Raw genomic sequence first — 27,951 nt, forward strand, 5'->3', positions numbered from 1 at the left:
TTTTTATTTTATTTTTTTTTCAGCTAAATTGCTCTTTATTGTTTTATTAGTTTTTTTTGTTTCATTTATTGTTATAACAGAAGCTTTCTTTCCAATAACACATTTTCCTTCAGTTCTCGTACATGGCAGTCGAAGCTGTTACGGTATTACGTGATCTTTTCATTCGCATTTTTTAACTCGTTCGTCAAATTTTTTTAATCATTACGTAGAATTTTCTTTTTCGATAACATCAATTATATTATAACGGCACATATATTGTAAACGAAATCATCAAATTCTTCAACAATGTTAAATAGTTATAATGTCGATGCCGAACAAAAATTCGTAAACATCATTTCAATAATTTTTCTCGTATTTTTCTTTGTGTATTGACTTTGTGTTTTTCTTTTTCTTCTTGAAATTGTAACATGAATCACTTGTGAAAAAAATTGAACACTTTTGTTCCATTGGACGCAGCGTGCACATGCGTAAATCAAAGCGCAGCATAAAATGACCCGACAAAAGGTCTTGCGTAGACAGGTTCATGAAGGCTAGCATGCATGCATAGGATACGCACGTCAACTCCTTTTCTCTCTGCTCTCTCGCTATTGACTTTCGTTTCAATTTTTTTTTCATTTTTGGCAAAGAAAAAAGTAGCTCGTTACAATGAAACCCAAACGAAATCAATGTAAATACAGCAAAAAATTAATAATGCGAAGCTCATCTCACTCTCTTTCTCTCATTCATTATAACAAGGAAATCGACTCGTTTTCCTTTTCTCACTTGCTACATTGCAGCCGGAAATTACAACTGATAGTTTTCTCTTTTTCTTATTTTCATTTTCACGATAGTTGTAGTACGATCTTGTAATAATATACATATACCTGGCTATATCGATTAATCTATCATTTATAGGATTTCGGCCACAGTGTGGTATTTAATCTATATATTTATAACGATCAAATCTTTTTGTTACATTACTGTTTTTTCTTTTTTTTCTTTTTTTTTTTTTAATTTTTTTTTTTCTTTTGTCTCACGACTTTAATTTTAGTTCATACTCTAAAGTTGATTTGCATTTTATGTAGTTTTTTCTACAGATTATTTCGAACTCTCATACGAGAAAGCTCATGTTTTGCAAAAACGAAAAAAATTTTCATCATTATTTGCTTGAAAATTTATTTGAGTGATTTTGAAAAATCTGTTTTATTTTTTTTGGCCTGCCTCGATGGCACGCGCTTACATTATATTCAAAGCAAACTATGTCAAGATGTCATCGGTAACTAAAACGTGACACGTTTTCTTATTGCATTAGAAAAGAGGCAAAGTTGAAGAGAAAAAAAATGATCGTAATGAGCTGGACGTCATGGAGAATGTTTGACTGCTTAGTACCAACCAAGTATTTAGTGGCTCAACGATAAATTCAATAATATCAGTTAGGCTTGGCCAATGCCGAGCGCCGCCGACATTGACTTCCTCGTACGCCCCTAAGCTTCTTTAACTAAGATCATTGGATTTTTTCCTGAACTTCGAAAATAATCTGTAGTTACTAAACAAGCAAGCACAAGCTCTTGAGCGTTCGACCCGGGATCGACCTTCCGACGCGACGTCTACGTAGACGCGCTAGCGAATCCGAAGGCCGACCCAAAAACAAAAAGTCGTCGGCGAAAGAAAACCGGGCAATAATAAATCATCACAGGAGTGAGAATACGATGATTCGAAGGTGGAAATCGGAGGGTTGAATGAACGTATTGGGGGAGGGGGAGGAGGAAGGTGGGTATGGCGAGGCAGCCCGCGACTAGCACACACGCGCAGAGGCCGACTAGCAGCCGACCTGGTGCAGCATGTTGGCCAGCCGAAAGACGCGCATCCAGGCGAACATGTCGGTGGAGAGTGGACGGCAGGTGAGGGCTCGTCTCGCCGCCGATGTCGATTGCGAGGCCGCCGCCGATGCCGCCGATGCGCTGCGCTGCAGGGCGTTCGCCGCCGCCCTCGCCGGTGTCGCGTTCACGCTGCTCATGTCGTTCTCGTAGTAGTACCTCTGTTGGCTGTCCTTTTGCTCAAGCTGCTGCTGCTGGGGCGAGTATTTCATCCTGCAAATGTCACAACAGAAGCGCATTGACTTAGTAATTGAGCTTTTTGTCGATGACTTGTATTATATATCTATACGGACTGATTGAATCGTGCCAGCTGATACGCGCGTGCGTTGCGTCGCGTTAACTATTTATGAAACCGAAATGATCTATCCGTCGAACGTGTTTGCTCGCGCTAATTTTATGGCAGCCGACGGGGCAGTGTTACAGCAACCACGCCTATGTGCCTCGAGTCGAACTGGTCGAGCTTGTAAACCGATCTCTTCGGTAACGAATTTTTTTGCGAGGGAAAAAAATGTTTGCAGAAAAAACACACGAGCGAAATGACGTCGCTGTTATACCTTCGTGCAGCAGCGACGATTTTCTCCTTATAGCTCCTAATGTTTTGAGCAATCCCAGCCATAATAAATACGCCTCGTAGGTAGTAGGTAGCGGTCTGCAGTGTATATATGTAAGAGCAGTGCACTCTCCCTCGAGAGAGAGAGAAAGAGTCGAGCGAGGCAGAAAACGAGACAATTAGTCACGACACGTCCGAGTCCGTGAATATATATAGGCACACGCACGCGCGAGCAATTTGACTAATTACTCTTATTTGTTTCTTGGGCCTATGCGCTGCGCACAGTCAAGAGCAAATAATAATAGCCGCGGAGCAACGGCAGCGGTGTCAGCCGCGAGCGAGCACTGCACGTGCAAACACGACGAAGCCCTCGAGTCGACTGATCGCGCCAAAGACGACTTAGGCTGCCTACACGTGAAGAGTCGGGCTTAGTCGCGACGATCGACCTGGTCACGCTCGTCTAATATCCTCTCGCGCACACGTAGGCGACTGCGAGCCGTCGTCGACTTGGAATTCTCGTGCACGATCCGGCCTGCGGGTCAAAAATCGCCTCGGCTTTCTCGTGTTCGTATGCGGCGTAGGACGTATGTAAACAAGACTCGATGCATCAACAACGGTTTAACCGCCGACGATTAAAGAGCGGCGCGTGTATTACACGAATTATAAAATTATCTATTTACGCGCGGCGGTACGCGTGCGAATCGCGTTACGCAATCGCCGGAGGAGCCGCGTGCAGTGGTGGCTTCAAGGTGTGCATACATAATTCACTTTGGCACAAAAAAAGAAAAAAGAACGAGAGGAAAAAGGAAAATCTCGCGTAAAGTATATAGTAAAGTCAGTCGCATGCGAGTGTGCGAGGCTGGTACGCACCGCACGAGAACCGCATTAATCTAGAATCACCAACTGAAGTGCTTAAATCCTTTTAGACTATTAAGGTCGCGCGCGGTGCTATATTTTGCCCGCCGTTGAGTAACAAAGTCCACACACTTTCGCTCCCGAGAACTTGGTTTGTTTTGTTTTTGCCTCTTTTTTGTTGTTGTTTTTCTTAGCGCTACGCGTACGCAAAAGTGCAGCCGGCGCAAGGAATAATGCAGGCATTTATACAGAGGTCCTTTGGCGAGCAGAGAGAGGAGCGCAGAGTTATCGCGCGTCGACGAGTGCATAATGTGTATTATTATACGGGTGCGCGCGAGGCGGCGGCACTGCAGGCAAACATCCCGTCGACACGCGCGTGTTGATATAATAACGCCGCGCGATTCGAGAGCTTGACTTTATTCTTCTTTTATTATATGTATAATACTCGAGAACGAGCGAGGGAGAGAGAGAGAGAGAAAGTTTGCTTGGAAAATCTGAATAAAGAGGCCTTGTGAATCGAGTGTTTTAATAAATACGAGCACTTGTGCGTTGAATGTCTATGAAGAATATGAAAAGGTAAAAAAAAAAGAAAAGAAAATGCCAGGCACGCGCAATGCCGATTGTTTGTTACGCTTATCAAAGCTTTAATGAGATCCAGCCGTTTTTTCGCTCGCTTCATCATAAAAAAAGCTCGTCTTCGTTCATTTTCAATTTGACTAAACGTCCAATAAAAACCCGTTGATTCGATCACGAACTAAACTTTATGCCAGATTCGTTATTTTCACCGCTGAATAAACACATTTTGACAGATATTTGACGAGCGTATTATGAAGCGTTAATTTCATCGAGTCAGCATAGTCGGACGGCGCAACTATAGCTGGCCTTGCGCAGTGCTGGTCAGACAAAAAGTTACACTATCGCACTTGCTAAAAAAAAAAGGAAAAAAATGAAAAACTATCAAACGATCCGCACTTACTTTGAAAAGCTATATGCAGAAACTTGGAACGAAGTAACGTGTACGTTTAAAAGTGACAAGTGCAGAACAAAAAGCTATTACAGTAGGTACAGCTGATGTAGTTATAAGGAGCTCGAGCGCCAATAGAGAGTGACACCGACGCGTCGCTCGCCCAACGAAAACTGAGCTCGTACAGCTTAACAACAGAATTCGCGAGTCGTATAGTCGCTCGTCGCGAGTTGTGTCGAGACGAGCATCATTGCCGCTGCCACTGCTCCACCACTCATGGAGCTGCTCCGGCTGTATAGTAGTATAGTTCGCCGAGGCAGTAAGCGCACACGTTCCTACTATACGTGTGCATGCACACTAGCGAAAATCCGGGTTACGTCTTTCGAGTGTTCGCGAGTGCACAAATACCCACACACACACGTAAGCTCGTTTGTGTATGTGTGTACGTCAGGCGTCGAGTGTATTATGTATAAACACCCACGCAAGCGAGAGAAAGAGAGAGAAAAATAGAGAGAGAGAGAGAGCATTGACATTTTTCTTCTCGCGACGATCGCGAGACACACGCGACGCACCGACTTTTCGACGAGGACGACTCGAGCGCAAAGGGACGAGTCGAAGGATCTCGCCGCAGCTTGGTTCTTTTCTATCGAGCGCTTGGAATTGAGCCGTTACCGAGAAAACGATTCTGCCACTTTGACACGGCTGCACGTGTGCTTTGTCGTGCGCCCATTGTCGCCTCTGCCGGCGAAATTACACCGAATCCACTCGCGAGCTTTTTTTCTCTGTACTACTGCACTCGGCTACGAGCACGCATGTGTTTCCGGTATTTTAAGGAAAACTATAGCGCTGGAACGACCGCAGCGAGATTTTCTCTGTATCAAAGGAAACTTCTTAGCTGCGAGAAGCTCTAACTGAAAACTTGAAATGATAAATGGCAGGTTTATTCTGAAACCGCATTTGCTGCCCTCGCACACATGCGTTTCCTCGAGATACTCCGATTCCTTGAAATAATACAATGGGCCGTGGTTTTGTGCCGAGGCTTGGCACGCCGCGCCAGCGAAATTAGTTGTCTTGAAAACTTGATTAATAAGTGCAGCATCGGCGAGTCCGGAATCTGGATTATCTCTCGATTGCTCTCGTCGGCCAGAGAGCTTAGCGCGCGATCATTTCCGTTTAAAAATTCAAGGTTGCGAGCGTCGACATGTTTATTGTCATTGGTGCGAGTATCATCGCGGCGAGCGATATGTTTCTCGGGAGCGAGGCTCAGCGATTCGTTCGACACTCGCGCCTCGAGTACGCCGAGCAGCCGGAGATTTGTTATTCCAAAAGAAGTTGCACAATGCGCACTGCTCCAAGGCAAAAAAGCACCGCGTCTGGGCACTCGCGGGCGTTTTTACGTATTGCGAAGCGTCGTCTCTGCGCTTCGAAGGAAAAAAAGTCGATCGACGATTTGGGATCGCGCGAGGCGTCCGCCTGTACGGTGCATGTACAGCGGCTGCTAAGGCGACTTTTCAGTGTTTACGCACCAGCGGAGAGGCGGGCAGAAGCAGATTAGACTCGCGTAATAAGTAACTAGGTCAGCGATACATCGGCTCGCTGTGCATCGCTTCAGGTTCTCTGCACTGTATGCGTGTGCCATATAGCCGCGAGGGAAAAAATCGCTCGACTCTATGCGATTCGTATAGGCCATCATCGGCTCAATTGGCATGGCGAGCCGCGCCGCGACAGTTTTGGAGCGCGCGATTATTAAAGTCGAAGGGTCTTGGACATGCGATTCAGCTCGATAGAGCTCGAGAGATACGGACAAGTGGGAGGAGGCGCGAAGTGCGTGTGTCACTGTTACGCTCGAAGGAAAAATCAGCGGCGCATAATACGTCGCGACACCGACTTTTATAACGATGTGCACATGCACCGCCGCTTTTTCATAAGAGAGGTGATTAAGCTCTGATTTAATGGAGTGAGATCTCACCCGTACTGGATATTATAAGATGGCTCTTCCTTCTCTCTCTCTCACTGACTTACGTCTTCGTGTGCGCTATCTCACTCGCCGACGACGACGCGCCGACCAAGCGCGAAGCCTGCGTGGGTTGATGCTCTTTACTCTCGTTGCATAATGTATATACAACGTGTCTTTTGGCCAAATTAATGTTTTCACGCTGTACTGCACTTCTCTGTAGCCGAATGATATTTTCGGTGACTATCTATTATTGGACGCCGCGAAGAAGCCTAAGCGCGAGTATAGTGTGCGCTGCACGTGTGCAAGCTCTGTGCGCACAAGATAAAATTAAATTTGGATTATCGTTTGAACTTTTCGTTATTATGTGAAAGTGGGATGGGCAGCCGATCGATGGATCGAAAATAACAGCTCGTTTTATCTCTCACTCTCCCTCTCTCGTTCGCTCGTAAAGATTATTATTTCCCGTTGCAAAAAAAAGGATATACGGCGCGCGATCTGCGCGATGCAATGAAAAAGAAAAAAAGGTGCAGAGTCGTAATTGGCATTTCCGAGAAAAAAGCTCTCGAGTGCTACTTGCACGCACGCTCGTGCGGGAGCTTTTTTCAAGATAACGACGCCGCCTATAACGAGCGAACGGCCTTCGTACGTCGATTATCGCATTTTCCATTTGCACGAATTCGAGTGCAAAATATTATTATTGGTACATGTACGCGCGTGGCTCGATTGATCGGCCCAATGACGGAATAGATAAACACGCGCTGCGAACGCGAAACTTTCGAATCTGGCTAAACTCGATATGCGTCGGCGACATTGTGTCAACAAACGCGGCCAGGGTAAATAAATTTTTCCTTTATACCGAGCGCGGCCGAGTGTGTGTATTTAAAAAGTTGACCAATATTTGCCATGACATTACGAGCTCCGTAAAACAAGTCTAGTTTAAAAAAAAGAAGCTACCGTCATCTCGTTCGAGTGCGCGCTAATTTCTTACGTTACGAGGCAGCATTATACAAGGTAATAGGTAGCAGCTATGGAATTCAAGTCAATAGCCGCGTCGAGATCCTTCAGCGTTATAAGATCATCATCGGCGCGTATAAAGAAGTCGAGCGACGAGTTGACTTTGCGCTAAATTAGCGGCCGACTCGTTAGCGCCGATGCCGTCCGTACAAAGCCAAGTTTGCTCGCTGCGAATTTTGGCAAGTCTCGGTTGTCGTTGTCGCGGACTCGAGCTTTGATCGTCGCTGCAGCAATGGCGCATGTGCGAAGGGCACGAGCTCTCGCTGCGCCTAAAGCCTCGCCCTGCACCTCGCACTCGCACTCGTGCACGTAATACGAGAGCAGCAGCTGATTCTCTAGACCTACTTTGAGATACATAATACGAGACGTCGACGCGAAGATGATCCGAGCGCGAGGCTGTGGGGCCACACAGCTGATCGATCAAGTTGACTCGAGAGCTGCACACGTGCTCGAGCCCGTGTGTCCGCCCAAGTGCATACGCTACATCAACGAGACACTCGCGTTTCGGCAGTCGTACTATATATAATACGCGTCGGTATTAGCCGCTGGCGCGCGCGGTCAAGGTTTATCCAGAGAGCTCGCGGATCGATCGCCGCCCGCCCGCGCGTACCTCCTATATATACGTACGTATTCGAGTTTTATACAGTTGCAGCTGGAAAAGCACACAAAAGCAGCCCCCGATGTGCATTTTTCCGCCCACGCGCGCCCACTTTTGCTCGAGCTAGACCGCACGGCTCTTGTACTCGAGTGTGTAATTTGGCCTGCGCTTCGAGCGCGCCGCGGCGACTCGTGCATCGAGCTATAACATAATGCGTCTTATCAATTTGACGTATTCATCGCGGCGCAGGCCGACTTTTATAGACAACATTGAGCCGGCTATTAGTTAGCATTGCAATTTTCGAGGTCGCGTCACTCTCTGCAGCTCGACTTTGTCCACGTGTGTGTGTGTGTGTGTGTTATGAGCTCGGCGTACGTAGAATGCCGATTCTATCGTGTGGCACATTTTTTGCTAGTCGAGGAAAGAAAAAAAAGCAACGACTCAAGGAATTAAGTTTCTAAACGTCTCGTGTCTGCACACGCGCCAACGGCAAAATTGATTAAAATCGATCCGTCGGTATCGCAATGTGCGTACGCGCGATGCTTGTGCCTATGGAACAGCGCATTTGTATTCCTATTAGTAGCTGCAGATCGATATAGCAGAGTCTATAGTTTACAGCTGTCCCCTGATTATCGCTGATAGCCGCGCGTGGCTTATCGTTTTCGACTTATATTTTCCTGCGCTTTAATGCGACGAGCTCTGAAACCAACTTTGAGCATGCGATGCATGTGCAGTCTGCATATAAACGGGTGTGTGTATGTGTGTGTGTGCGAGATCGTTGTATAGGCTCATTATGCAATACGCGCTTGAATGGCAATGAATTAATAGCTGTACTTTACAACCACTGGTTGATGAAAGCAATATACTACTTCTACGTCTACGAAATTGCATCTTTCTTTAATTAAAAGTTAACAGTCAAATGATGCGGTAAAAATAGTAGCGTAATAAAAGAGAGCATTTACCACTGGAGGAATGAATGAGTGATGATAGCGAGTATGATATATTCGAGTCAATGGATTTCGAATATATGATTATGGACGATGATTTCAGAGAGATGGATGGTTCCTCTATCCCAATGACCTGAACAAATAAAAACATTTTTCAATACATTATCAGAAAGTATACATAATTAATAAAGTGTAAGTCATGCACTTTTTTACTCGTTGCTTTTTACAGCATTGACGCTGTTTGCAACGATCAAAGTCACGACTAGACGTCAACGTATAATAAATTTAGTACATTCATCAATTTGTTTCGTTACTTTCCACGTTCAGTTCAAAAATTCATTAGTATCATTAAATAGATTTATAAATTCTGTTGATAAAATAAAAACAAAAAACACATAATTAGCTTCGTATACGATATATTTTGCTTGGAGGCAAACTCGACGTCTTCAGGGCCGACGCTCGAGCTGTTACGTCTATATAGTGACATCATTGCGCCCGTCTATGAGATCATATTTTCTCTCTCTCTTTCTCACACTGTGTTCATCTTTCCGCGCCTCGTTGTCCGTTACACTCTCTGCGGCACAATTAAAATCTGCACTGCAATCGTCGCGTTGTCGATATAGTTGGCCGACTTTTCAAACGCTCGCAAATGCACAACGCGTTTAAAGTATATAAAATCGTCTATATACGTATGAGTTCGTACGTGCGAGTATATGTACATATAAAAAAGTGTATATTGCCCGAGAGACCTAGTAAACTTTGACATAAAATACAATAAGAAGAACGAACAACTTTGAAATTAGATTTGAAATAATCACAACGAGGCCAAAAAGCTATTCATCATCTTTTTGAAAGCTGCGATAAGTATCAAAAACTCGTGTGCATACCGGCGTATTTGTGCAAACCCGATTTTTGCATTTCGTAGCAAATATGCACGCAAAGCTCATTTCGAAATCTTCCACCAACGGCAAAGTACACATGTATTTGGGAAAAAACATACGAGCGAATATAATTAACGAGCAAATGAAAGAAACGCATATTAAAAATTGTTCGCTTTGAAGCACCATATTTTCTCTTTCATCTCGCGAGCATTGGAATGGTCTATGAGATATTTCATCGATAGAGTTTTTAATGCAATGAAATACGCGAATGAATAGGAAGGAAAAATCGCGAAACAGCTCCGTTGCACATAGCGTGAAATGGTTTTTTCGTAGTCAATTTGAATATTAAAAAAACGCGTTAAAAGCTCGCATGCCACGTACTTTTACGTGCAAAAACCGAATCGGCCTCGTCCAATTAGCAACGATCCATCTTATTAAAAGCTCTCGAGTGCAAATGAAGTTGTAGTATTCCAGTACACGTAGGAATGCCACGCGAGTGCTCCAACACGGGGCACGCAGATGGGCAACGAATAAGTCACGCGTGTCGGACTTCAAACTATTTAACAGGCGCGCACTCGCCTGCAAACACGAAACGCGTCCGGGACTTGCAGTTGTGCACAAATCATCGCCTCTGAACATTTGTAGGTATTTTCTGCGCCTCCGAGAACTTGCTAAATCGTTTGTTGTCGCGCGAGAGTAGGAAAATTCGGTGGGAGCAACTTTCCGGAGCGTCGTCGACCTATGGGTATATTATACGAGGGCGATAATGCCGATAATTCGTCGCAGCCACCGTACACGATGGGTTGAAAAAGCAAGTTTTTTTCTCTTACGGTCGATTGCGAAGGGTTGAAAAGAGTCGTAGGCGTAAGCTCCGCCGTAATGTATGTGTACAAAGAAAAGGCAAATAGCCGTGTGTACGTAAATACATACATCGTGCAAGTATGACACAACAACACACGTAGGAGGTGTACGTACGCTACCGCCGCCATCGGTATACACCATGCAGCAGCGGCAGGCGTACGTTGCACCGTGTGTTTATCGATTTCGCCTAAGAATACATGGGCACTGCACGAGCAAAACATTGAATTTAAGGCTTCTTTTTTCTTCTACGTAGGAAAGCTGAAACGCGACGACTTTTTTGGCTGATTTGAGCAGGATTCTTTGGATTTTCGAGATAAGAGAGCTTTTTTGTCGAACGTAACTCGGTCAATGGTCGCAGGTACTAAAAGTTCGACAACGAGAAGAGATCAACGAGCGCGAGAAAAGGAAAACTTTGCTGACCGGCGAGAAGGCTGGAACTAGCTCGTAACGAAAGCACAATCGCGACGCGTCGTAGCCGAGTTGCTCGATTAGCCCAGAGTTCAATGATATGAGGCAAATACCTGCAAGCTTGAGTGACACTCGATGCGCCAACGAATATGCTGCAGTGCAAACAATTGAACTTACAACATAATATCCTCGGGAGTGAGTTACGAGGAGGACTACTATCACGAACTATATGTCGCTGCGTCTATGTATGCTTTTGGCGAGAAAGAACGGAGCTGTGTGCGAGCGAGCGAGCGAGTGTGTATAGCATCAGTCGACCGATCGAATCGGACACGGAAGCTCGAGCGCGCGCACACCAGTGGCCCTCCTCCCCGCTCGTTCTCCTCTCCAAAGCCCTTTATTTATTACTTTCTTTTTACTATTATTGCTTAATGCTCCCGAGAGTACGATTGATAATTCACTCCTCGAACGCCACGGGCACTTATCGATGGCAACTTGTCCCGCGCGAGCTTTTCCGTACTTTTTTTTCTGTTTCAGCGCAGCGCAGCGAGGAGTCGATGTGTTTATGCGTGTGGAAGCGGGACTGAGTTTATGAAAGAAAAGCTCGAGAAAGTGAATGACGATCTCGCACGCGATGATGTAAGAAGGGAGGAAATTCGACTAATCGTGAGGATGACTGACAGTACCTCGGTTTTTAGACTGCCGCACACAGGAGCAACTTTGCCTGAACTTGGATTTGTTTGTTTTTTTTGTCGTCGTCCCCGTAGAGAGACGCGAGGGCTCGCGCGACGCGACTCGATTGCAACTGAGGATCGCCGCGGCGAAATGTCACGCGAAGCTCCTCTCTTTATGTGCGGCCATCGGCAAAGCACGGACACGCGCAAGTTCAACCCTCTCTCTCTCTCTTTCATTGTTCTGCGATGCTGATGGAGTGCGCGCGCAACGGAGCTTTTCTCGCGCGACGTAACTTATACTTGCCCATCTGCTGGCGTCGTCGTCGTCGTCTCTTGCACTCGTGCATCGAGCGGTGCAGTCTGTTTGGTAATTCGCATGCGCGATAGCTGCGCGACGCGATCAAACTTGCGACTTTTCGCCTCCTGGATACGCAGAATCGCAGCAAAAAACACGACTTATTCAATATCTTAAAGTTTCATTTTCAATAAAAGGATGCTATCAAATTTTTTAATGATCTTAATTTTAACTAGATAACCGAATTATTTTAAAACTGTGTTTGCCGAATACTTAATAAAAGTTTTTGCAACTGCATGATTGGGAAAGATTAGATTGAAATATAATACTACACAGATTTTGTGTATAGTAGAACCAGAAAAGATATCGATTTTTGAGAATTATCCTGTAATCTCAATTTTATTTATTTTACTGATATATTTTTACTATTTTTATTTTATTTTTATCTATATATATAAAGCGAAGTTGGTGTCTGTTTGTCCTTTATGATCTCAAAAACTATTTGTCCAATCGGCTTGAAATTTTTACCACGTATACATTATACCACTGCGCAGGTTTCTATCATATTAAAACCGTTATTTGCTTATTTATTTTTGAGTTCAGAATTTTTTTCGTATTTTACCACTTCGCGCTTTCGCTCGCCCCTGTCTCGGTTAATGGTTATAAAAAAGACCGAAAACAGTTTTTTTTTTTGCACGCGGTGAATCGGAATACATTGTATTTGATGTCTACATGTGTTATTACGCTATTCGAGTTTTACAAGTGTGTGGACTCAACTTATACATTTCCTACTACGCACTTGACGTAGCCTGCTTAAGATCTTTTAAACAGTCGAATTTGTTGAAAAAATTGAACGTGGGCGAAGCCACGACGGGGTCGCTAGTCATTTTAATAATTCAAAAAGTTAAAAAAAAAGTTTAATTTATGTAGAAATATTCTTTCGAAACATAACTTTTTTGAACATCGCTTGATTTGAATATAAGTTCAAATCAAGCGATTTCCACTGCATATCTTTTAGAAACATTTTACTCCAAAATCTAATGAATAAATTCTGTGGATTGATATATTAGCTTTACCTCTTAATTCGTAATTTGTATTTTAGACTATCTGTAGATGATATGTAAATGTGGTCACTATCAATATTGTCGATCAATATTTAAAAGTACCGTGCGATTTTGGGGCAACAAGAGAACAATTACCTAATGATAGAAACGATGGGGGGGGGTAAAACAATTGATCTATATGAAATATGTAACATTGATATCAAATATCTGCTTGTGAAATATCATGTTTACTAATTCTTGAACTTTTTAAAATTGTCATGGTATCTGTGTGGTCATGAAGTACTTTCATAAGAAAATATTGATTTCAATGAATGGAAGAATTTAATTTACTTTTAAGCATTTTATGTAATTGCATAATTACTGTGCTACAAATTAAACAATTCCGGAGCTTCATGCAACAGATTAAAAGCTATTATCAAAGCAGATTTCTGAATATCACAATGAGTCAGCTTTGATAATGACAAATCTATATTAATGAGACTTTTCAATTTATAAAAAAATCCTGTGTCTGAATTACTACTGATTGCTTGTGATAAGTTCATTGCCAATCAAATAAAATTTTAATCGAACTCTTAAAACCAAATAATTCCAACACTTCAAATTCAATTGGCAAATAACCTTTTCTTGAACTCTACCCTTTAAGATTAATCCCCAAAAAATGTGTTCAATACGTGGACAATTATCGTTATATTATACTCTGAGTAAATCATTATTAATTTACTTTTTTCACTATCTTTATATAAAATTTAGAGCTAGTGCTTTCAACTAATAGTAATTTTCCAAAAGAGTTATGATATAGTTCATATTGTGCAGATTATTAATGATTAAACGTGTATTGTTCAAATTTTGATTTTTTCTTTTTTTCATCATTACACCTATTAAAGAAATTCAACTTGTCGTTTTAAATAATTTATTTATGATTGAACTATATATTTTTGAATTTTATATTTTTAGAATAGAATCTAATGATTTTTGATAAGATTTTATTCATATATCATAAAAATTCAAGGTTTGATTAATGCTTGTAACTACCTAAAACGTTTTTGCATCAGTTTCTATGTTCTTCATACTAATTGTTATAATCCAATATTAAAAGCTTGTGTATAATGATTTTTTATAAATTTTTTTTCTAGAAGCTACCCTGAAGACATTGGAACATCTATTAGATGGAATATACAACTTTAAAAATTATTTGCTAAAGGTATATTAGAATTCCACATCAACATGTTAATTGAGTAAAAGACATAATTAAGCATCCTTTGTTGGTTTATTTATGAGCATTATAATGAACAAAATGGAACTGGTTATAAAAAAAAGTAGTTCAAATTTTTTAAATGGATTTTGTATTTCAATGCAGAGAACACATTGAATGAATTACCAGAATAAAATTGACCAATGTGACAATAAAAATATACGTCATGATTGATTTTGAGGCACTGCCTCTAACAATAATCGAATCATTAACGCTGAAATACTTCCAATGACAACAATAAGACTATTTTTTATCCAGCCTTATGTTAACATACATCATTCCTACTTATTTAACATTATTAACAATTTTCACTATGTGCTCCATTCATCAAGAAAAAACACAAAATATACAAGAAGAGTAAAATCTTGATCAAGAGTTGCATTAACTGTTGAAATGAAATATTTTTAAATAAAATTGTTCTAAAATTTTTAATTTCATTTTCCAGTCATGCTGTCTTGCATTATAGATTAGACTCAACTTTATTTACTTAGTGGCAGATTCAAGATAAGCAATGAGATCTCCTCGTTCTTGGGGTTTCTTCAAGCCAGCAAACACCATCTTAGTTCCAGGAATGTATTTCTTTGGGTTCTCAAGGTACTCAAAGAGTGTGTCCTTATTCCATGTGATGCCTGAATATTAAATTTTTAATTATAATTTTGAAATTATTTATATTACATTGTAATTGTTTATATTACTTAGGAGCAAATTCTTACCTTTAGCTTTGTTGGCATCTGTGTATGCATAACCTGCAGCCTGACCAGTCTTTCTGCCAATCAGACCATGCAAGTTAGGACCAACCTTGTGTTTGCCACCAGCTTCAACAGTGTGGCACTGCGCACACCTTTGAACGAAGATCTAAAAAATATCAAAAAAGGTTCTAGTTAGTGAATTAGAAAATAGAGAAATTTCCAATGCAATTATAGTTCTCAAATATCTTAAAATATAAATGCAAAATAGCAACAATGTCTGATTTTTAAATAGTTAAAAAAGTTATTTTTAAAAATTAAAATAAGATGAGATTTCTTTTATAATTCAATTTAACGACGTTCACTTGAGTTTATTATTTAAAATTTAACCTATTAAAAATCAAAAACTTCAAAAATCTTACAAAAGTAAATAGCAACCGAGTCTCGGAAAGTTTCGATATTGATCTAACTTAACGAAAAAAATTATTGCATTAAAAAAACTGATGTAAATGTTTACCTTCTTTCCTTTCTCAACATCACCAGCTGGGACACCCATGTCTGCAAATCTGCAAAATTTAAAAAAACATGAATTGTAATCGCAGACGAAAAACAATAAATTTAGAAATTTCGTTCAATCAGAACGGTCTACAGAGATCGACTATCGATTTATCAGAATCGATAAACAAAATATTCACTCTGTATTAGCAGACGATTCTCAAACTAAGAGTAAATTAAATAACCTCGTGTTTAGCGCATATTGCTAGAACCAAGTGACTTTGACCTTGCTAAATTTCTATTGCGTTACGTCAGAAACAGCAGAACACAAGCGCCAACATTTCTACATCGTTAAATGGCATATATTGTTTATTCTTCTCTGTGTGAAGCAACATTAGTATTATTTTCGCCTGCTAAAATAACTTTGGGTGTATGTGTGAGTGTGGCCGCGCGCAAATTCCAACTTCAGCAAAGTCAATTAAAAATAAAACAAAAATTGCCCATACCAAAACGCGCCCATTTCGTTAACGTCTATCCAACAACCATACGCGTGTATTTGTTGCTTGAAATTCATTTGCGTTTTTGGATTGTCAACCAACAACTTGAGACATTGAATAACGAAAGTCAGTTGTGATGTCCATTTAAAAATAAACGCATCGCCCGGACGGCCCGAATGAAAAAAAAAAAGATTGCTCCGTATTGGGAAAGCGACAATCACAGATGATTTACTTGTTGCCCAAGCGATAGCAAACGATTAATTATAAATGCGATAGGGCAAAAAACCGTTAACAAATTATCGTCTTGAAGAAAATTTCCCGCGACACAGGGTGTTCCGGAAATTCCATTGTGTAATCTGTCTGGCCTGCCTCATATTACATTATACTCGCTTTATCGCGCTCGAGGCGAGTGGTATATGGCTTGTCTCGTGATCCTATGCTAATTCACAGTAATCGGGCGCAATCGACGAACTTTTCCGTCGTCTGTGACCTATTTTGGCACAAATGCGTGTACCTCGATAATTTTTCTGGTTGACGTATCGATAAGTGACACTAGCAAAATTCGCTGCGAACCCTCGTCGCGTCCTTTTAACGACTGACTTCAATGCAGCATGCCAGAGCACGAGCAGCATCGTTCGATACATGGCACTCGTGATGCTGGCATAACGCCCGCGTCTGCCGCGCGTCTTCCGATGATCTCGAATTTTCCAAGGATATAAGTGTAAAGAAATGTCGCCCAGCCGCGTTGACGCGTTGTCATCTTCGGGGAGCCTCGTCGACGCTCGTCATTCACCCAATTCCCAACGTTGGGATAAAAAGGTTTGCGTTGCTCAATCTGATGCAAACGACGCCGAAATTGCACATGCACACACCCACCATGATGTCGACCGAAATTTCGAACCTAACTCATCGATTCACGCTCGCTGACATTCTTCCAATAGACGTAGTCTATGCACGCTGCCCGATTACATAACCGAGTACGATAGACGAATCTTTAAAGAATTTTGCAAATTAATCCGATCAGATTCAACAAGAGCACGTGTCGTCCTTCCCCTCTTGACGCGTCACACACGCACACAATTTCCGCTTGCGAGAGTTAACCATACACAGTTCTACTATATACGTAGACACACACCATCGAGTCTCGCAACATGATGAAAATGCAATGCATCGCGATAACGTGAATGACAGGCGACGGAAACGTTTAACGGCGATCGCGATGGGTCTACGACACCTTCTGAACCTTAATAAATAATAAAAAAATTAAATGTTAATTACCTTATTGGGAACTTTTACAGAAGCGAGTACGAACTACTGAACGTGACTCGACCGTTGCACGACCGTGAATAACTACAGCCTCGAAAAACTCGCGAGTAACGGATCAGAGCGCGCGCGGGTCGATACGTTTCACCCCTCCACCGCCCGTAGCATTGCAGACGCTATAGCTGTATACATCGCTACGTACGCAATAGCACATCGAGTGCAAACTGCTAAAGCCTCGTGTCAAGGTGCTTCATGAACTACTGTGTACGATAAAGATGGATCATTATTTGTGCAAGGGTTGAACTTACTGTAACGGTAGAATGACACACAAAGACGAATAAACACACGGATGTTTAGTTTTTAAACTCAAGTTTATTACGACCGAGAGCTTTATGAATGGTTTCAGTATGCGTCCTGAAACACGATTTCCGCACTGAATTAAAAATTGGTTATTAAATTTTCCAGGACAAGCTCTAACTTCTAGATAGAAATGAATAGCAAGTGTTCCAATCAGTCAGTTATTTCTAATTATATTTTATATTATCTATTAGAATAAAAACATTACATAATTGAGAAATAATTTGTAGATTTGGTCACAGTTCGTGACCGTTTTTTTGACGAGTAAAATTTGAAGTCATGTTTGAAAATGAAGTTCAATAAAAATAACAGAAAATATTTAATATTAAAAATATTTAATAAATCATATATACACTAGAAAAACTTTTTTTTCATGAGTCAAGATTCTTTCTTTGTTGAAAATCGTATAAAGTCTACTTCTATGTCAACTGATTTCTTTTTATGAAACTTATATGTACTGGGTAAATCATATCTTAATTCTGCTACAACTTTAGCATGTAAACCGAGCTGTTCTCCTTTTTTCAACACATGTGCTCGAGTTGAAGTTTTATGCAGAGAGTAAATTGCGTTGTTACTGATTGCAGCTGCAATTTCTAAAAATTTCATATCTATTCCAGCATTATGTTTGGTCCCAAACGGAGGGTTCATAACTACGGTGTCAAAATGTTTTTCAAATCTACCAGGCAACAATTTAATTACATCACAGTTAATAATATCCATTGCAACTTCTTCATCTTCACAATTTTCAAGAATTGTATCAATAGCATTTTGATCAATTTCAAATGCAGTTACATGTCCAGCTCCAAGCATTAAAGCTCCTATTGATAATACACCACAACCAGCTCCCAAGTCTGCAACAAGACAATCCTGAATATCTTCATATTGATTTTGAGCCACATATAACATGCGAGAGGCAATGTGTGGAGATGTTGCATATTGTTCTAAAAGGATATTGGGTTGATCAAATGTTGACAATTGTTGTAGTTCTTGTTCTAATTGCTTTATCTTGATCATTTTTGATGGATTTTTCGTTTAATCTACTTTGTTGAAGGAAGATCAAATCTTGGCAACACTGGTAAAATCAGATTTCCAAATGCAGATTCTTGACTTATAAAGTAACCAGCAGAATTAGCTTGAGCATTTAATAAAGCTTGTCTTTGTGAAGCGTTTGTATCTAATGATGATGTCGAAGGTAGAGGATTTACAGATAATGCCGGACTTAAACTTTGAGCTACACCTTGTTTTAATAGCAATTGTTTTTGCATATGAATTTCTCCAAGAAGAATTTTGCGATTTTGAACAATCTGAGCATCTCTTGAAGTGTTTTGAGCCATTGAAACTAGAAAAAAAAAAATATTCCAGAGAAAGGTTAAACAAAATAAATTTGAAAAATGAAAAAATTGACAATATTAATGAAGTAAATACCTTTTTTAACCTTATAACAATAAGTTAACTGATCCACAGATTATAGACGATATAGTACACATCTATATAGTTTTATAGGATACCTCTACATAAGCCTGAATGGCAATGAATATTTGTGAAGAGCGACGCAACGTGCAAGCGTCTGCTCTGTAATTTCTTAATCGACCCAGGACACTGCATGGTGGTGCCAAGTCAACTTAACTATTGGCGGACGATTTGAACGGCGTGAAATTAAGTTTCAAAAAGTAAAATACTAATACACATAGTTTTCAAAAGTAATTAAATTTTTTTGGTTTAAAAAAAAATGAGAAATCTTTGAAAAAAATTTTCTAATTGTTAAAATTGTTTAAAAAAAACTCAAGTTCTATGATAAATGTTTATTTTTCAATTAGTTCAATTCTTTCTTTTTTTTATTGACGAGCATCATGATTATTAATTTATTTTTTTTATTAAACAATAATCAGAAAGTATATATAATATTTTACATACATTCTATTCTATTAATCTTCGAAGAGCTTATGTAGAAGGGGCCCAACAAAATGTATGCTCTTATGCTCATGCCATAAAAATGCGATCAAATTTATCGTAATACTAGTGTCTAAAGTTGCTACTTATATGCTACAAGTTATTCTGTCTTTCCCTTTCTCTTCTAGTTTTATTGGGAAGTGTACCAAACCGCAGCGCCTCTATGCATTCAATCTTAATTTCCATAAGAACTAGAGGAGTAAGGTTTGGCTGATTTTGACCTATTCCTCTGTAGTTCTTATGGGTCGCTCACACTGAATACTGAGAGGCGCTACGGTAACGTATAATTCCCATATTCCGATATTCGTGTTCAAACGTCAAAGTTGCGTTTTGGAAGCGGTAAAGAATATAACCTACAAAAATTTATACAAACAAGTAGCCGTCGCGATGGTAAATCTTTTAAAAGGGATTTTAGTAGAATGGTGAGTTTTCGATTTTGTTTACATGTATGAAATGCGAAAATTGACTGAAATTGTACAATATTTAATATTCATTCGACGTAATCAAGATCTTCAGGGATTTTAAATTGTTTATTAAGTGCGGATTCTTCTATATTAAACTTATTATTACACCAAGTTTTCAATGAGAATATATTATCTGTCCATGTATTTGCGGCATCTTTGAAAAACTGCAAAAGAATTTTTGTTAACTATTTGTGTGAAAAATACAATTATTATTAGTTTACCTTGGCTTTTTTATTGATCTCTGCTATAACTTCTGGATCTGCATCACTGAACTTTGAGATTTGTTTTTTCAATTCAGATTCTTTGCTAGTTAGTTCTTCTATTTCTTGTATCAGTAATTTTGTTTTTTCAAAGTCTTCATTTTTCTGAAATAGAAATTACCCAGTAATGTTTTTGTCTACTAAAAGTTCGTTAGAAAATAACTTTAATAAAAATTAACCTCTTCTTTTTGAACCTCCAATTTTAAACGTTCCAATTTGGATTCGAGCACCATAATATTTTTTCCACACTCAGCTATTTGATTTTCCAGTTGTGGTATCTTTTCTCTGTGAAACATTATAGTAAATTAGATAAGGCAAGATTAAATTTGTGACATTAGATAGATGTATCATAATTTACCCAGGAAAAGACCAGAAATATACAGATGTGCCAATTTTGTCTGAATGCACTAATCCATCATCAACTAAAGCTTGCAAAACACTCTGCACAGCTTGTTGAATAATACCACATTCTTTTGGTAAATTACTTTCTAATTCTTTCAAAGTAAAAAACTCTTTTTTCTCATGAAAATAGCCTAGCATTCGAGTGCGTTTTTCATCAGCTGTAACTCTTTTTCTTTTAGACATTTTTAAATCTTATATATCTGAAAAATAATTTAGTTGAAAAATATTAAAATTTTTGTTTAACATTTCAGCGATGAAGCTATGAAGCAATTTCTTTTACACTTGGATGAGTCTATGACATTGGGAAAAAAATTTATAATTCAAGATTTAGATGATACACATTTGTTTATATCAGCTGATATTTTAGACGCTTTACGTGCACAAATTGATGACTTGATGGACAAAATTTCTTTTCCCACAGATAAAGCATTTTAAACATTTATAATTAAAATATATAATTTAAAACATCAAAATGGCTGTCAGAGAATCAGGAAGAGTTAAAGATGCTATGCAAAAAAGAATACTTGATGAGGATGCAAGAAAAAGAAGGCAAAAAAAAGCATTGGAAGCTTTGGAACAAGACAACTTTCATGAAGATCCTCATGCAGATCTAGGTAAATCATCAATTTTCTAAAATTAAAAAAGACTTATTTATAAAAATTATTTATTAATAATATTTAATGCTTTAGTGATGCATAAAAAAGCTCCAAAGTTTCAAGATGACTTGAAAAATGCCACACGAAATAAAAGGAAAACTAGAACTGCAGATTATTTCAAACAAAGGTTCAGAAAAAATTTTGCTCAACTCGTGGAAGAGGATTTGAACTATAATAGTACAGTTCCTAACTATACAACAGCGCAAGCACCACCTTCAGCTTTTCCCGATAGACATTTTTGTGCTGTTTGTGGTTTTCCTAGTCCTTACACATGTATTCCATGTGGGGCAAGATATTGTTCTGTGAAGTGTCTTGGCAGTCATCTTGACACTAGATGCATGAAATGGACTGCATAAATATTTACATTTACAAATAAAATTTATTTAAGTGAGATTTAATAACTTAATGTAATGAGTAATGTAACAATAGTTTCAATACTGAAAAAGAAAAATTTTATAATCTACCTCTAGTATTAACTATTTTTAATTAAACCTTGAAGATTAAGCAATTGTAATAATTTCATTAGGTATAAATATTTTTTTAGGATATAAGTAAAGAAGATAACCCAAAATGTATCTAAACTAGATCGATTTTTAAATAAATTATACAAGACAGCCAATAAGAGTAGTTTTCATTCAAATTTTATCGATGGGTGATGAAATCACTTACGAGAATTATTTTTATTCAATTCCAGCGCTTTAACGTGTAAATAGAGTTGTGACGGTTAGCACTCTGACACTACACTGAGTTTAAATAGCAAGTTTTAATATGTAACGATACAATGATGCAAGATTATATTATTTTATGTATTTTTTAAATAATCAAAAAAGTGGACGAATAACGGAGAATAATATATTTTTTTATCGATTAGTTTTGATTGGATCACTCAAGGTAAACAAAAAATTTGAGGTTGTACTAAGGGGCTATTTAATTTCACGTTGCTATTCGGCGGGAAAAATATTTTGACTAGATTTGTTCGATAGTGCCGACATCTCGTGACCAATTTTCATACACGAAATTTCTTAATGAAAATCGAGATAAGTATTTGAAAAGTTTTAATAACAAATTAATTTCCCAGAGAGGTCTAAGAACAAATTAATTTAGCAGAGACAAAAATAATTAATTAACTAATGAATTTTATGGCTCTGAAATTTTGTTAAAACATATTTTGAATTTTCAGTGACTAAAATATTTGTACTCGCAAGAGAACATATTATGACAAAATTAAAGATTATATAGAATTTTAGTAGCTTTGTCGAAGGGAAAATTCGATCCAGTTTAATTTGAAGACTAAAAAGCACAAAACGCGAGATTTAACTTGTAAGAAAAGCAATACATGACTCAAAATAAAAATATATCGTCAGTTGTAAAACAATAGCAGATAGAGATGACTTGAGATCAGCGCACGCCCAAATAAGTGGCGTATCATCATCGAGTTATAAATCGTGAGTAAACACTAAACGTAAGCGCACATTTAAGCGTGCCTACAGAGTTTGAGGCTCAAGCATAAATTTAGCATAAAACGGAGAGAACAAAAAGTGGACTCCATCGGCGAAGGTCATATTTTCGAGCCTCTACGCGTGTGTCATGCTGCAGTTGTCGAGCAGTCGGTGTTTCTCGCGTGGCCTCATAAGTCGCACTAGCTATATAGCTATATGTATCGTAGCTGCGGCTCAATCAGTCGTCGTATCCCGGCATTGCGCCCGGCACTGCCACAGCCTAGGTACACACGCGAATTATCATCGTCAACACACAATCACAAAGGCCTGTGCGTCGTCGGTTTATGGCACGTTGTTGTTGTGCTGCATACGAGCATATTTGCATCGTCTCGCTTTGTTGCACGCGGGACTCGGCAGTCTCGCGCTCGCCGCGCGCCCAGTTGCATCGTTTTGAATCGTCGGCTGCCTGCAGTGCCCATAGTATAGGTGTACAACAATTATAAGCTCATTTCATTTCGAGAAGTACATGCGAGTTCGCACGTGCGGAGCCAACGCAAGGACACGAGTCGATTCGGAGCTCGAACAATGTCACTAGACATACGCCGCGGCCTAGCGTGTACCAAATGGTAAATATCAGCGAGCTAAATTGCAACTCTCTCGGTACGATATAACATTTTTTAAATTTTTTACCAGATCGAATAGACACACAGGTAAAAGTGTACACAATTGTTATTGAGTGCGTAATTTTGACGATAAGCCGAAAGCACGATAAGGCTCGGTGATAATTGTCAATTAAATTAAAAGGATGAACGCTAATCAGCTCGGCGGTACCCGCATGAAAAAAACAACGCGAGTCGAGCAACACCGTCGCGTATATATATAGTAAATTTTGTCGATGATACACGCGACGAATGCAGTCGCGCTGACACGCCGTGCATCGAGTGGTGCGTTGCAAACACAATAGTAGCGTAAGCTATGTAAGTGCAAAGTCGTCAGTTGTCCGTCGAGCGCGTCGCGTATAGTAGATGGCGCGGCTCGTCGCGGCCTCTCGCGCCATTTAAATTCGGATTTCGTCGCGCGCGGCACCTCTCCCGCTCGCACCGCCGCAGAGATAAACAAACAAGACGCGCTGATTATTACATTCGCGTACATGTATTATATGTTTATAGACGATTAACAATATTTACCGAGCCGCTCGGGGCTCTCGGGCGTTTTGTACTGTGGCGAACGTCGGCGCGACGCGTGGGTGCTCCGCGCGGATTGATATTTCGCCTTTTATAACTGGCAATTCTTCTTGCACAAAAGCTGCCTTCGCGCCTCGCGATCGCCTATTCGATAATACTTATTTCTTTTTTATATAATAAAAAATCGAGCGCCGTAAAAATAGTGGCGATTTTGCGGTATGTGCAGTATGCGTTCGCAGCGTAAAATGTGATCGATTGCTCGTACACGGAGAGGAGGTAAGTTTCTCAAAGTCATAATTCCACGTAATAAGCGTGTTATTATTTGTCGAAAGTGGAATAATCGCGCATTACGTGATGATGACGGATAATGTGTGTGCGTATGTGTATTGTTATACGAGTGCGTTTGATGTAGCTATAGTTCGATGCAGTGCACTGGCTGCGAGAGCGGAACGCGACGCGAGATACAGTGCGAGAAAAATAAGTAATCAGAAGCACGTGAGCTGGTGGCTCTTTTACTCGATTTTCGATGCGAAATCGGAAGCATCGCTTCGAGTCGTCAGACAGCTAGTCGCTCTCCAAATTTAATATAAAATTTTTGCCCCAGCTTAAAAAAGGTGTGTGTATATATAGGCTAATTAAATGGTGTACGTTTTGCAGCGCACGTGTGTGCGTACGTACGAACACCAATACCAGCACGAGCTCAAGATAAATATAAGTTAGATAAAAATTCTCCAAGCGTATATATTCGGCTCCTTCCATGTACTTGGACGACAGATTAGATTATTCCGCTTCGACGGCTCGTTTCGGTAGGTCGCGCGCGAGACGCAACGATACATCGAGCAAAAACGTGCACCGTAAGTTCAGTTTACACAAGAAAAAAGTGCTAATTATTCACCGTTTCCCTCCTGCAAAAGATAGCTCGCTAAACGAATAAAGCCGAAAACGCCGCAGCGATCTCTCTCGTGAAAGTTCGATGAAAAAAGTACCATACTGAAGAGTGTACGGATACGAGAGAGATCGATGCTGGCCAAACGCAAGAGCTACAGTCTGCAAAAGCTCCGCTTCATAACTTCATTTATGTTTCTTTGATGCGCAGGTTGAAAAATTCAAAAGCAAAAGACGAGCAGACAAAATGACTAGTCCCATGGGTGATGAAGAGCAACTGCAGTTCGACGATGAAGTCAGCCCCAAAAAATCGTCACCGATCAACGCATCGAATTTCCGGAAATTACTGCCTCATGGAACGGTGCTGCTCGAGTCTCAGGTCTCGGGCCACAAGTTCGATCTCGATAAAAACAGAATCGGTGAGTACTCGATCTCTCTCGATACAGTGCTTTTTTTTTATGTAAGCTTTAATCGACGACACTTTTCGAGCAAGGCCGTGCAGAGCCGAGGTCTGTAAAAGACCTGCGATTTTCTTACCGTATTATACTCGTGTAAAGCTGTTGTACATGAGCTGTACTTTTATACGCTGTTATAAATTAATCAAAAATACTATAAGACGTTTCGACAGATCATATCGAAGCTCTGTCTCGCTTTTAATATTTCAACGCTTTATTACTATTTTATGCACGAGAGCTGCTAGAAGCAATTAAGCGGAAAACTTTGACTCGCGTGCGAGTAATGAGATGCAAACAATCCTCAAAATGTTTCCGCTCGTGCCTGCGTAAGAAAGTCAAAATATCATAAAAGCTCTCATTAATATATTCATCGTCGAGCTGTCATTCTTCCCTAGCGTCTATCATTATCTTATTACTCGCGTGGATATAATTACTTAATAACTAGGTACTTAATTAACTTTTCTAGCGCTAGATCGCAGGTAATCGGGTGATCGCTGTGTGCTCGCGTGGAGCGCTAAATAAATAAAACGCGATATTTCGGGAATCTGGAATTTCTTGATAGCTTAATAGTGCTCTTATCGGCCTGCGATACATTCGAGTCCAAGATTGGGAAACTATTTCAGAAAAACATATGCACGAGGCGAATTTTTAATTACTAATTGATTACTGAATGCTTTTTACAACTCGAGCATCGTCACGTGCTCGCTTCGAAAATTCGATAAGCCGCGCATTTTTTTCTCCCGACTCACGAGAACAAAAAAGTCTCGAGAGTCGACCTAATAAAAACAATCATTGTTTTCTTTTTCTTCAATTTTGTTTTTTCTTCAAGGTATGCTGAAAGACACGAATGGGCGAGTTTTCAAACCGATCGACAAGCCGGCCTTGGGCGAACGAGAGATTGCGTTCTATGAAAACTTAAAGGTCTCTGGAAACCCAACGGATGGGGAATTGAAACGATTCGCTCCAGCCTACTATGGAACTAAGGAAATGAAAGTCCTCGACAAAAGTTCGTTTGACTCTTTTTCCTTTTCTTTATACTGAACATCGTTCGATTATTACACATTTATCGATAAATGTATCCGGGCTCGTAAAGCAATTAAGAAAATACAAAGCTGCATTCGACGCATGTTGTAAATTGTAGCTCAATAGCAAACTACGCCGTTGAATTATTCTTAAAAAAGTTTATATCTATTGTTATCAACTTTGCTGCAGCTAATTTTCATCTTCAAATCTTACGTCATTTGTAATTGCTTATGCCTTTCGTTATAGCCGTCAAATTCATCGAGTTGGAAGATGTGACCGATGGCATGGCCGAACCATGCGTGATGGACGTAAAAATTGGTCGGCGAACGTGGGACGGTCTCGCGAGTCCGGAGAAACGAGCCGCCGAAGATCGCAAGTACGCGGCGACCAAAGAGGCCTACGGATTCTGCATACCTGGCTTTCAGGTGTATAAATTGCCCACCGGCGAGTTACAGAAATACGACAAAGATTACGGCAAAAAACTCAACGAAGATTCACTCGTAGAAGGTATGTTGCTGATATAATTTTTTTAACAGCCTCTTTGTTAACCATTTGACCTCATTCGCAGCTTTGGAGATATTTTTAAATGGCAATAAGGACCGAGGTCCCTGTCGTGACCTAGTCTTGCGTCTAGTATCAATACTCTGGAAAATTCTCGCTCTATTCCGCGACCAGCGTCGCTACCGATTCTACTCATCGTCCCTCCTGCTCGTATACGACGCGAAACGTCTGCGTCACCACCTCCATCGTCAGCTGAACAACAGCCCGGTAGAGAGTCTACTGCGATCGCCGATTTCTCGCGGTAAAAGTTTCTGCGGCAGCCCCGTGGGTCGAAGCCTGGGCTCGTTGAATCACCTGGGCAAAACCGCACCAATGCCCTCGCCACAGAGTTCTCGTGTGTTCTCTTTCCAGATACCTGGTTCGCCCAAACTCGAACAGACCACGAGATTTCACAGTAGTTTGACGAGATCGCCGAGAAGCGGATCGCCAGCGAGGAGTCCTATGCTCAGCACCTTCGACAGGATCAGAGGAATCACCAGAAGTATTAGCTTACAGAACTGCGAAAATTATCCTGACAAAATTGTCTCGCCAGAGACAAAAGATGCGGCGTTGAGGTAAGATTTTTCCATTTGTATTTTGCACCATTGTGACACAGTGATTCAATCTTCATTTTCATAGCCGCATGGATGTACCGTCGCCACAACAGCGACCCGAAGTTCAGGTACCGAAGCTATGCCGTACGCATTCGTATTCAAATAATTTTGAGAATGATCTCATGGAAATGAAGGAAGATTACGCGGCTGTACTGTCCGAACTGTGCAGCAGCTGCGAGGAAAAGCAAAACTGGGTGCGTGTTTATATGATCGATTTTGCCCACGTCTTTCCAATTCTCGACAGCGAACACGACACGAATTACCTCGAAGGCATCGAAAACCTCATCAAACTGCTCGAGAGATTTTTGTAAACGATTATGGCTGTTTATTTATCCCCCTTTTTTCATTTATTAATCTGTTACAGAGATAGTTTTTATGATGTATTTATAAATACAATTTTTTGTGAGATTTGTATACAAGAAAATTTTGGATATTTTTGATGAAAAATAATATGGATATTTTCCATTTTTTTACCAGCTTTCAAAGAAAGTAAGTAAGACTATCATCCGAAATAGACTTGAATTAATCAAGCAACTGCTTTGTTTTTAATAATTTTGTAGACCATAAAGAGTCTACCGAAATGTCTATACTGTATAATACTGATATTT

General features: G+C 40.1%; 8 protein-coding genes across 17 annotated transcripts; 3 read left to right on the forward strand and 5 right to left on the reverse strand.

The window, feature by feature from the left end:
* Positions 1-962: 962 nt before the first annotated feature.
* LOC106650444 lies at positions 963-11,890 on the reverse strand. 4 transcript variants are annotated; one of them, XM_014368444.2, is made up of 2 exons: positions 11,575-11,714; positions 963-2,069 (listed from the first exon to the last, which is right to left on the reverse strand). In XM_014368444.2, the coding sequence occupies exon 2, from the start codon at positions 2,066-2,068 to the stop codon at positions 1,799-1,801; it is 270 nt and encodes an 89-aa protein (XP_014223930.1). In that variant the 5' UTR covers position 2,069; positions 11,575-11,714; the 3' UTR covers positions 963-1,798. The 4 variants fall into 4 exon arrangements, 3 of the variants coding, with proteins under 3 accessions (XP_014223930.1, XP_014223934.1, XP_014223922.1); XM_014368448.2 differs by lacking the exon at positions 11,575-11,714 and adding an exon at positions 4,238-4,404; XM_014368436.2 differs by lacking the exon at positions 11,575-11,714 and adding an exon at positions 2,411-2,747.
* A 2,279-nt stretch (positions 11,891-14,169) lies between these two features.
* On the reverse strand, positions 14,170-17,235 carry LOC106650302 (cytochrome c-2). Of its 2 annotated transcripts, none has more exons than XM_014368233.2 (4): positions 17,130-17,235; positions 15,377-15,425; positions 14,887-15,028; positions 14,170-14,802 (listed from the first exon to the last, which is right to left on the reverse strand). In XM_014368233.2, exons 2-4 carry the CDS (start codon positions 15,413-15,415, stop codon positions 14,657-14,659), a joined length of 327 nt encoding a protein of 108 aa, XP_014223719.1. In that variant the 5' UTR covers positions 15,416-15,425; positions 17,130-17,235; the 3' UTR covers positions 14,170-14,656. The 2 variants fall into 2 exon arrangements, with proteins under 2 accessions (XP_014223719.1, XP_014223726.1); XM_014368240.2 differs by lacking the exon at positions 17,130-17,235 and adding an exon at positions 16,366-16,451.
* Positions 17,236-17,789: 554 nt separating this feature from the next.
* Positions 17,790-18,507, reverse strand: LOC106650291 (methyltransferase-like protein 5). The gene has a single exon (XM_014368223.1). It carries the CDS (start codon positions 18,483-18,485, stop codon positions 17,850-17,852), a length of 636 nt encoding a protein of 211 aa, XP_014223709.1. The 5' UTR covers positions 18,486-18,507; the 3' UTR covers positions 17,790-17,849.
* Positions 18,494-19,049, reverse strand: LOC106650321 (SOSS complex subunit C). The gene is made up of 2 exons (XM_014368252.2): positions 18,897-19,049; positions 18,494-18,810 (listed from the first exon to the last, which is right to left on the reverse strand). The coding sequence occupies exon 2, from the start codon at positions 18,803-18,805 to the stop codon at positions 18,509-18,511; it is 297 nt and encodes a 98-aa protein (XP_014223738.1). The 5' UTR covers positions 18,806-18,810; positions 18,897-19,049; the 3' UTR covers positions 18,494-18,508.
* Positions 19,050-19,760: 711 nt separating this feature from the next.
* Positions 19,761-20,993, forward strand: LOC106659682 (general transcription factor IIH subunit 5). Its single transcript, XM_014382360.2, has 2 exons — positions 19,761-19,843; positions 20,799-20,993. The coding sequence occupies exons 1-2, from the start codon at positions 19,809-19,811 to the stop codon at positions 20,980-20,982; spliced, it is 219 nt and encodes a 72-aa protein (XP_014237846.1). The 5' UTR covers positions 19,761-19,808; the 3' UTR covers positions 20,983-20,993.
* On the reverse strand, positions 19,837-22,127 carry LOC106659659 (meiotic nuclear division protein 1 homolog). The gene is made up of 5 exons (XM_014382340.2): positions 21,873-22,127; positions 20,504-20,747; positions 20,325-20,430; positions 20,107-20,250; positions 19,837-20,049 (listed from the first exon to the last, which is right to left on the reverse strand). Exons 2-5 carry the CDS (start codon positions 20,728-20,730, stop codon positions 19,912-19,914), a joined length of 615 nt encoding a protein of 204 aa, XP_014237826.1. The 5' UTR covers positions 20,731-20,747; positions 21,873-22,127; the 3' UTR covers positions 19,837-19,911.
* LOC106659670 (zinc finger HIT domain-containing protein 1) lies at positions 21,008-21,822 on the forward strand. Its single transcript, XM_014382350.2, has 2 exons — positions 21,008-21,161; positions 21,237-21,822. Exons 1-2 carry the CDS (start codon positions 21,020-21,022, stop codon positions 21,557-21,559), a joined length of 465 nt encoding a protein of 154 aa, XP_014237836.1. The 5' UTR covers positions 21,008-21,019; the 3' UTR covers positions 21,560-21,822.
* A 643-nt stretch (positions 22,128-22,770) lies between the features above and the next one.
* LOC106659782 lies at positions 22,771-27,819 on the forward strand. Of its 6 annotated transcripts, none has more exons than XM_014382485.2 (6): positions 22,771-23,302; positions 24,923-25,130; positions 25,996-26,172; positions 26,436-26,696; positions 26,758-27,304; positions 27,369-27,819. In XM_014382485.2, exons 2-6 carry the CDS (start codon positions 24,959-24,961, stop codon positions 27,652-27,654), a joined length of 1,443 nt encoding a protein of 480 aa, XP_014237971.1. In that variant the 5' UTR covers positions 22,771-23,302; positions 24,923-24,958; the 3' UTR covers positions 27,655-27,819. The 6 variants fall into 6 exon arrangements, with proteins under 6 accessions (XP_014237971.1, XP_014237962.1, XP_023316042.1 ...); XM_014382476.2 differs by having other exon boundaries at positions 22,772-23,268; XM_023460274.1 differs by lacking the exon at positions 22,771-23,302 and adding an exon at positions 23,342-23,352.
* The last annotated feature ends 132 nt before the right edge of the window (positions 27,820-27,951 follow it).

The sequence above is a fragment of the Trichogramma pretiosum genome, unplaced genomic scaffold, assembly GCF_000599845.2.
Source record: "Trichogramma pretiosum strain Unisexual culture from Peru unplaced genomic scaffold, Tpre_2.0 scaffold45, whole genome shotgun sequence".
NCBI lineage: Eukaryota > Metazoa > Arthropoda > Insecta > Hymenoptera > Trichogrammatidae > Trichogramma > Trichogramma pretiosum.

Excerpts from the sequence above, each read along its gene's own strand:
- LOC106650291 (XM_014368223.1), bottom strand. The coding sequence starts at position 18,485 with ATGATCAAGATAAAGCAATTAGAACAAGAACTACAACAATTGTCAACA.
- LOC106659782 (XM_014382476.2), top strand. Across the intron at positions 25,131-25,995 it reads TCTCGATAAAAACAGAATCG|GTATGCTGAAAGACACGAAT; the intron begins GTGAGTACTCGA and ends TTTTTCTTCAAG. Across the intron at positions 27,305-27,368 it reads ACAAAAGATGCGGCGTTGAG|CCGCATGGATGTACCGTCGC; the intron begins GTAAGATTTTTC and ends TCATTTTCATAG.
- LOC106650302 (XM_014368233.2), bottom strand. The coding sequence starts at position 15,415 with ATGGGTGTCCCAGCTGGTGATGTTGAGAAAGGAAAGAAG. Across the intron at positions 15,029-15,376 it reads ATGTTGAGAAAGGAAAGAAG|ATCTTCGTTCAAAGGTGTGC; the intron begins GTAAACATTTAC and ends GATATTTTTTAG. Across the intron at positions 14,803-14,886 it reads AGATGCCAACAAAGCTAAAG|GCATCACATGGAATAAGGAC; the intron begins GTAAGAATTTGC and ends TTTAATATTCAG.
- LOC106659670 (XM_014382350.2), top strand. The coding sequence starts at position 21,020 with ATGGCTGTCAGAGAATCAGGAAGAGTTAAAGATGCTATGCAAAAAAGA. Across the intron at positions 21,162-21,236 it reads AGATCCTCATGCAGATCTAG|TGATGCATAAAAAAGCTCCA; the intron begins GTAAATCATCAA and ends TTAATGCTTTAG.
- LOC106659682 (XM_014382360.2), top strand. The coding sequence starts at position 19,809 with ATGGTAAATCTTTTAAAAGGGATTTTAGTAGAATG. Across the intron at positions 19,844-20,798 it reads AAAGGGATTTTAGTAGAATG|CGATGAAGCTATGAAGCAAT; the intron begins GTGAGTTTTCGA and ends TTAACATTTCAG.
- LOC106650444 (XM_014368436.2), bottom strand. The coding sequence starts at position 2,472 with ATGGCTGGGATTGCTCAAAACATTAGGAGCTATAAGGAGAAAATCGTC. Across the intron at positions 2,070-2,410 it reads ATCGTCGCTGCTGCACGAAG|GATGAAATACTCGCCCCAGC; the intron begins GTATAACAGCGA and ends TGACATTTGCAG.
- LOC106650321 (XM_014368252.2), bottom strand. The coding sequence starts at position 18,805 with ATGGCTCAAAACACTTCAAGAGATGCTCAGATTGTTCAAAATCGCAAA.
- LOC106659659 (XM_014382340.2), bottom strand. The coding sequence starts at position 20,730 with ATGTCTAAAAGAAAAAGAGTTACAGCTGATGAAAAACGCACTCGAATG. Across the intron at positions 20,251-20,324 it reads TGGAGGTTCAAAAAGAAGAG|AAAAATGAAGACTTTGAAAA; the intron begins GTTAATTTTTAT and ends TTTCTATTTCAG. Across the intron at positions 20,050-20,106 it reads AGATCAATAAAAAAGCCAAG|TTTTTCAAAGATGCCGCAAA; the intron begins GTAAACTAATAA and ends ATTCTTTTGCAG.